General features: G+C 34.0%; 1 protein-coding gene across 2 annotated transcripts; it reads right to left on the reverse strand.

Annotated features, from left to right (window-relative positions):
• Positions 1-594: 594 nt before the first annotated feature.
• Positions 595-7,871, reverse strand: LOC135681533 (mannose-1-phosphate guanylyltransferase regulatory subunit alpha). 2 transcript variants are annotated; one of them, XM_065196054.2, is made up of 13 exons: positions 7,617-7,871; positions 7,277-7,374; positions 6,901-7,004; positions 5,916-6,114; positions 5,658-5,690; positions 5,279-5,338; positions 4,693-4,820; positions 4,080-4,211; positions 3,699-3,796; positions 3,368-3,414; positions 2,925-3,017; positions 2,519-2,690; positions 595-1,618 (listed from the first exon to the last, which is right to left on the reverse strand). In XM_065196054.2, exons 1-13 carry the CDS (start codon positions 7,672-7,674, stop codon positions 1,518-1,520), a joined length of 1,323 nt encoding a protein of 440 aa, XP_065052126.1. In that variant the 5' UTR covers positions 7,675-7,871; the 3' UTR covers positions 595-1,517. The 2 variants fall into 2 exon arrangements, with proteins under 2 accessions (XP_065052126.1, XP_065052127.1); XM_065196055.2 differs by lacking the exon at positions 5,658-5,690 and having other exon boundaries at positions 616-1,618; positions 7,617-7,851.
• Between the last annotated feature and the right edge of the window lie 393 nt (positions 7,872-8,264).

An 8,264-nucleotide genomic window follows, 5' to 3' on the forward strand; every position in this document is an offset into this window, starting at 1 on the left:
GCAACAATAAAACTAGCCCCTCGAGTAAATTCTGCTAAGAAGGCACAAGCTCGAGGCGACAAAGTGATTGTCGTGAACAGCATACAAGTGAAACTACTCAAATACACACGAGAATTAAATTTCACTGCAAGAAACCAAGCTACAGACACCAGAGCATTTCTAAAACAGCCTGGTAAACATACCTGGAAGCCAGTAGAGGTACTCATACTTCGACAGTGACCTCATTATCAGCAAGCCTGAGCCAAACAGCGTGGAAACAGCATACAGCTAACAAATCCAAAACAAAAAGCCTAGTTGTATTGTAGCTTCACCAAGCAAATAAACAGCACACTCTATTCGTCGCCTTTCACCAAGCAAAGTGAACCCAACACTATGCCAAAAAACCTTAAATACCCCTAAGAATAACCTAGGGAATTAAAACCACCATGAGCCATAAATGTTGCCCTAGCATTCCCCCGGAGGCTGCCAAGACTGCTTCGCAATACAAATAAACGAGTAACGCAAATGCATGAGAACCACGAGAAAGCGTGGCACATGAGACCAAAAATATGAATAACAGTCAATAATCAGCTCAGGAGTAACAGCCAATGCAAAAGCCCCTCGTTAAATTAACTCTGATTAAATTTCATTTAATCATCATAAAAAAATTTTGAAAAAAATTTGAGTCTTTTCCTAAGCCGGTATCCTTTCTTTTTCATCTAAATTCGATCAGAATTTAGTTTCAATACATTTTGCTTCTAACCCTTTTCAATGGAGGATTCATCGCAACTTTATTTCATTCCATGCAATGGAAATCATTGATTCTTAGGCAGATTTTCTCAATAACATACAATGCACTGTTCATATTAATGCTGAACTACAATTAATTTCCAATGCTGTAAATATATTAAATGCAAAGAGAATAATTACAAAAAGGAAGCTTAACAAAATAAATGGTTTTGTTAAGACAAATATTGACAGCGAAATCTAGTAAAAGTGTTATCAAGTGAGGACTTTTTTAGAAAATTGTATTAAAATGAGAGAAGCCTGGATTTTTAAGCATGATTTCTTGGAATCTTATAATGATTAAAAAGAGGGGAAACGGTAAAATATTGCCTCGATGATAGAAAATGGCATTGCACGTATGACTGAAACCCCTGTCCACAAGGAAAAGCGATATCCCTTACTTCAACGATTTGAATATCAAAACAGATACATCAAAATAAGGTATTTATTATTTATGAGTATCCAATGGGTCTCACAAACATACGATTTTTCCCTCAAAAAGGTCGTCCAAGTCTTGGAATTATTATTAGTTTCAAAAAGTTAGTTTGTGTTAATTTTAAAAGGTATTTTGGTACCGCCAATCAACAACAAAAACAGAATTCCTATAGCAGTATTTATCTGTTTACAACTGTTTATAATTTTACAATTAATTAACACTGAATTACCACTACCAGATTCGAGCAAGAAAATAATATTCTAGTGTTGCGTAAATGGCCTAATTCAAACAATCTTAAAGGATGTGTTCGCGTGAATTATAGAATGATTTCGTTCTTGTAACTTGTACTAAGTTCTTTATGCGGCAGCACAATAGAATTTAAGATGATGCTACCACTCATAGTTGTAACGTTGCAGCCTGCAAACGAAATATTCATATGACTGAAAGATACGAAATGAAAGCCTGTAAAATAAGATTACTTATATTCATGGTTTAGGAAGTAAACTTAAAGAGAACTTTCGTGGATACAATTGCAAGTTGGGGGTTACAATTAAATTTGTTAAGAAGAGCAGAGGCCAACAGCTAAACAGCACCAGTCTTTCTTAATCTAACATGAACATGAAGAGAGCATGATTAGGCCAAAAAGGTGAATGCATTTTGCATAATGCTCTAATTCAGTGGCGGATTTAAGGGGGGCAACTAGGGGCAGTTGCCCCTCCCTCACCGAGTTGAAGAAAGTCTGGTGCCCCTTTTTTGGAAATTGTGTGCCTCTTTAGATGAATGAGAAAAAGTTTCTGAGACTTTCAGGTTATTTTACTTCAAAGATTTCCTGAAAGTATACAACAATTATTGTGAACAATTTCCTTACAAAGTGAATACAGCGTACACTAGTCATCAATTTCTGAAAATTTTTCAGCGCCCCCATTACCAACTGCCCCTCCTTTAAATTTGCTCTGGATCCGCCCCTGCTCTAATTAACGATGATATAGGAAAATGTAGTCAAAGAAGAAGAGTGAAGCGACGAGAAAGGAGGGGACACCGCCTAATAACATCCGCGAACCAGGGTAAGATGCACAGCAAATAGCTGAAAAGAGACACAAAAAGATAGGAAATATATAGCAAAGAGAAAGCAGAAATTGGCAGAGGAACCGAAAATGGTGTAAATGTCTTCATCAGAAACGACGTAGAAGCAATAAGATTTAAGGCCTTTTAAATGAAAAATCTGTTATACCTTTGTTTTTATAAGAAAATGGATTGATCTCGGAATGACAAGCTTGAGGTTGAAAAGCAAACTAGAAACAGTGCAGTCAAACATACCAAGAACTGTAATCGAAGGAATCAGTTTTCCATCTGATAAGAAAAGCGATTCATTTGGCACTAATGCATGCGGAAAGTTGGCACAAGGTTCTTGCGGTGTTCCTTCAACTCTGGACCATGCACCGACGTAGCACTTCCAGCCAACGATGCTAAACAGCACACAGCTGTGGGACTGAAAGAAAAAACCAATCAATGCGATTTGAATAGAAATATGTTAATTTAAGCGATTTGGCATAATTCATTTTGTTACCAAGCTATTACACATGTCAATAAAAGGCAATATTATTCCCTTGAAAACTTTTTGATGGTTAAAGATAGTTGACATGCAAGATAATAGATTCAAGCACTGAAAAATGTATTATGCTCGTTTTAGTGGATGAGGGGATATATAAATTAATATACATACATCAATCTCTGCACCATCAAGAATTATCGACTCTCGTACCCTTGCCCCAGGGCCAATGCGACAGTCCTTACCAATCGTAACATTTGGACCTATCTGTAATGAAAAAAATGAACCAAATAATCAATGTGAAAAAAATCCAAGAAAATATGTTTGGATGGAAAAATGCAGCACCACAGCAAATGATTATATATTGCAACAATAATGTACATTAGAAGTTCAAGATGACATATGCGAGGTTTGTCATGTTCTTAGCCTCAAAACAATCTAGATTAGTTGCTAATCGAAGAAAAACTAATAGGTCACCCGAAAAATTGGTGTCCACAGTGTTGGTCTTTTTAGTTAGAATTTAGATGTCAAGGAGAAACCTTATTGGCAATAAAATTTATCAATATTATTAGAGTATAGGTAAAGTGGAACTGACATATGAAAGAAACAAGACTCACTTTGGCTGTTGGGTGTACTGTAGCAGATGGGTGAATAAATACATCCCCTGTGGAGAAATACATAATGCACATGATTGGTCTGTTGCAAGAAAAATATTTTGGCAGAGTTTTATAACTAAGTTTATGAATGAAGTCAGAAGTCAAAAATTTAGAGCAACACGGTTTACTTCCACAGTTTAGACAGTTTCAATATTCTAAAGTATTGATATCTTGCTTATTGCAGAGTTTCTTGTTATCTGTCCTAGTAGTTTTAAGAAGCTCTTAATCTTTGAACTTAAAATGCTTCTTGGTTGTTACTTGAAAACTGACTTTCAAAAAATAACTTCTTTACCCAAAATGGTTGCCTTTCCACCAGCACTTTCTACTAGTCTCTCCTGGTGATGTTTTCTGTAAGATGCCAAGAACTGCCTGCTTGCATATATTGCTGATCTAGATATGAAAGATTTCATGTCACATGAATGTTTTTGCATGAAAGAATGTCCATAACAAATAACTTATTAGGTTTATTAAAGGAATCAAACTGTAATTATGGCCAATGAAATGTATATTACTGCATTGATATGAAAAGCAAGAGGCAAGTTATATAAAGGAAAGGGGTGTCTTTAATAGATATTTTCAAATGACCACTGTTAACATTGTATTTTCAAAAAAACCTAATGGTATCATAGTTTCACCTTAAAAAAAGAGGTTTAGATACAAAAAGATTATTTACCCTGCACTTTTCATTGAACCCCAAAAAGCATTCTTCATTAGATGCAGAAAAACCTTTCCTTGTCCAGCAAGTGGGGAACAAATGTCTTTACCCAGCATCATAGATGCAGGGTTTGCACTGGGGCCATCATCACTGTAGTAAAAATATAAATTCAAATGAAAGTCTTTTTTATACTAGATTTTAAATTTTGTGGGGGAATTACCACCTGAAATCATACAAATGATTTTAAAATGTTGATTAAGAATTTATGAATTTTGCTCTGAATATCAAACAACTTTATTCAAGAAACAGACTTCACAAATACACAACCAAGAAGCTTTTAATCAGAGCTGTGATGTGTAGTATCTAAGTCAATTGAGTGACCATCTGAAATCACTGTGATTTTCACTTCTGATGTTATTATTTGTTTATTCTGATTAGCCAACTAATGTTCCATTTAGGTCATTTCTCTAGTATCTCTATACTTTCAACAAAAGACACAATAAAAAAGGTAGTGTAAAACTTTTTTTAAAAATTAATGATAATACAAAATGAAACCAACATTTTTTTAACTTTTAATCAAAAATATGTAAAATTAGAATAAACACGAAGTGTGAATAAAAAACAAAATTACTTGACTGTTGTTGACTTTTTCTGGAAAACATCACCCAAGGATTGGAAAATGCCTTGGTCAAATATATAAACACCACAGTTTACAATAGAGCTAACATAGTTTTCTGGCTTTTCAACATAGTGTAGCACCTAGAGTAATATGAGATTGATAATTCATTAAAGAGCTGTATAAATATTTAATCTTGCTTTTCCAAACATGCATAATAAAATTAGGTGTTTGGGAAAAGCCTCAAAAATAAATCAAGATAAGCACAAAGTGTATTAAAAAGTTCATTTTATCGGGATTTGTTTTATCAGGTTCCACTGTATAACTACTTAGCAGTTTTGGCCACCAAAATATTTAGAAGGTCAGATGATCTTTTGCAAGGGATTGATTTGGAATGAACAGTGGTGAAAATTCTGTTTCAATGTAAAAAACAATGGATTGTGTAAAACACACCCTGTGACAACAATATAGAATTCCCATGGCTGCTTTTAAATCCTTTCTTTAAAATAGTTTTTTTAATGTCTAAAGGAATTGTTTCATGAATTTTACATTCAACACTTAGGGTTCACACAAAGAATTAAAAAGAAGAATCAACACAGACCTCTAAAGTGCATGGATCCACCACAATATTGCCTAGATCTGATGTCTGTGTTGGTGCAGCCTGGAAAATAAATGAATATTTATAGATTCATTAATTCCAGCATGCTTATATTTGAAAAAGCCATTAATGAACAATTGTATGATTTTCAAAACATAAATGTAAATTTGTCAGATTAGACAGGTGGATGAACAGTAAAAGGAGAATATGGTCTGATGTTTGCAAAAAAGATTTGATAAACAATTCTTGATAAATTGTGCTAGGCAGATTTAATTTATAAATGTGCTTCGTTGATGTACAAAATATATGGTGATGAATAATGGCATAACATAATTTAATGGCGGTATGTGGAAAATAATGAAAAAATGTGATGTGATGTTACTTTTCTTGTGTGATGTGGTATGGTGTCTGAAACCTGCAGGATAAGTGAAGATGGGATAAAAAATAAGACTTCTGAATGTCAGAATGATTCTAAAAAAATAGAAGAATGGACTTGGTTGACTAAAATTTCATAATAATAGTTACAAGTTTCACAGGCAATAAATCTCATCATTAGATATGTAAATTTGCCAAACTGAGATGGATTAAGACAAAGCAAACATTTGGAAAAACTAAACTTAACCTTAAAGCCAATAAGTACCTGTGTTCCAAGAATAACAAATTTCCCACACTCTTCAGCGTTGATTCTTCTAAAGAAGTCAAGCATGTCGTTCAGTGGAGGGATACAGAAAATGTCTGAGTGAATGACAATGATGGCTTCAGGATTCCCAGCTTGAATCTGATCTCTGAACAAATACAGTCCACCACCAGTACCCAGTGGGTCATATTCTTGCAAATATCTGCAGAAAAACACAAAAAAGTTTTATTCATGTGAATAAATAATCTAACTGATAATGGAATTGTTTCATTTCACAATGTCTAATCATATCACATTGAGATTATGGCATCTGAACCAATATAAACAGAAATTGTGTTTTATTCAGCCATAATTACAGTTATTTTGGTTATGTTTAACAAGCCAAAAATTAACAAATGATATGGAAGGTCTTCATATGATTTTAAAATAACCTAGAGAAAGGTTGCTAAAAATTAGAATGTCTTAGATTTTGAGAGTGGGGGTGGATGTTGGTGTGACACCACTGGACACAGCACATCAGCTTACAGTCCAGACTGGAAACTTATTTGCACGCCCGCAATATATTGGCCCCCAATTAAAACTTTCCATCAGTGCACTTTTGCATATAGGCCACAAAAAGTCCCTATTTAATAAAATTTTTACTGCTATAAATTTCTAAATTTGAGTGATTTCAGGCACACAGTCAGGTGCGTGAATTTGCTTGCATAAGAAACAATATTTCCAGTCTGGCTTATAGTCACTGCTCAATAATAGGAGTCATTGGCAATTATATAATCATGGTATAATTTAGACACCTCTAAAGCTATCACAATATAACAGTTTCGTGCATGGAACAAAAAATCTAGCTTTTCATTAACCTGCAAATATCTGACTTTCAATTTCACACAAACAAAGTTGTAAACAAATCATAGCAACAGTTATAGTTTAAAGTGTTTTTAGTTCTAGATTACAAGTGATAATGTTCTCATTTGAGTGGTTGAAACATCACCTTATTGGTATGTTGAATTCCTTTTTCATTTCTTCAATAAATTTTGCAATATGCTCATTGGACTGATAATATCCAAGCAAAATTATTTCTGTCAAACCTTCTACCTGGAAAGCAAAATAATGAAATGTATCTGATCATACTCATTTTCTATTTGTTATGATCCAGGGCATCGGTAATCATGAAACTATATATCATAATAAGCAAAAGGAACTTTATCATTCTGATAGTTCTGATATTTAGCACAAAATTGTAATTTTCGTAGTAAATAGGCTACTCCTCTTTTAAAAGCTATAGGCCTACGTGGAGAAAGCTATATCTCTTAATGATTGCAATATTTCGGGCTAGCAACAAATGGAGACTGCAATTTCTAGCTAACCTTTGTACATGCTTCAAGATGATGCTGAATCAGAGGAACACCAGCAACTGGAAACAGTGGTTTAGGAACATCAAAAGAAAGTGGTCGAAATCTTGTTCCTGTAAAAATAAAAATCTGTTGATAAAAAAGACGAGTTTAAGCTTTTAATCTCTGTAAGATTTGTCGAGAGGATGAATAAACATCTTGGAAGTCAGTAAAAAGAGTATCTTTGAACTCTTTTGGTATACTAAAAGAAATATATTGGCTGTGCCAATTTGAGTTTGCCTACGTTTTTGATCATTTTAAAAATCCTATTGCCCATGGTTTAGATTACCTATAAGCGAATCAAACCAGTTTTTACCTTTTTGCGGTCCACCAACAACTATCACTGCTTTTACTGGGCCTTTTTGACCTGCCATTCTTCTGTAAAATAGCTAGATCTGATTTACTTTGCTCTTTTGCAGTAAACGTCTTGTTTTCATGAATCCCTAGGCCATACCTGTGATCCCTGTGACTGTTGCTGTTAGATACATGACGTGGCGACCATGTGTCAAGAAGAAAATTTTAACAACTGTGTCTTTAGATCCATTCATTTTAAGTTTACTTTTGTTTGATCGACACCTCTGATAAAAGATAAGCAAAATCTAATGCCAAATTGATGAATGATCATGTTTGAAGACCATTCGTTCTCAACTAGATTATTCTAATGATGATGGCCAGGAGAGTTCACCATGTACCTAGCTAGCTTTTTTTAACTTGCTTCCAAAAATGCAAAAGCACAATAAAAAAAAGCCGATAAGATTTCTGCATACAATTTTATGCTGCATTCAACTTTGTAAGATAACACACTTTTTCTCACAATCGGTACAACACTTTAGTAAAATAGTAGCAAAGTTTTGTTCTCTAAAAGTTGAGTGCCCACAATCATAGTCAAGATGTCACTTCACGTTACTTTTTTTACTCAAACCACAGCCGCAATAATGTACCCAGATATTATTTGTCCTAAACA

This window comes from Rhopilema esculentum, chromosome 12, assembly GCF_057945365.1.
Source record: "Rhopilema esculentum isolate cy_ngs chromosome 12, ASM5794536v1, whole genome shotgun sequence".
NCBI lineage: Eukaryota > Metazoa > Cnidaria > Scyphozoa > Rhizostomeae > Rhizostomatidae > Rhopilema > Rhopilema esculentum.

What these genes read in the sequence shown, in the direction of transcription:
- LOC135681533 (XM_065196054.2), bottom strand. Translation starts at nt 7,674, where the DNA reads ATGGCAGGTCAAAAAGGCCCAGTAAAAGCAGTGATAGTTGTTGGTGGA. An exon ending in TGGAAAGGCAACCATTTTGG is followed by an intron (nt 3,415 to 3,698) that starts GTAAAGAAGTTA and finishes ATTTCTCCACAG; the next exon opens with GGGATGTATTTATTCACCCA. An exon ending in TTGATGGTGCAGAGATTGAT is followed by an intron (nt 2,691 to 2,924) that starts GTATGTATATTA and finishes TTTTTCTTTCAG; the next exon opens with TCCCACAGCTGTGTGCTGTT.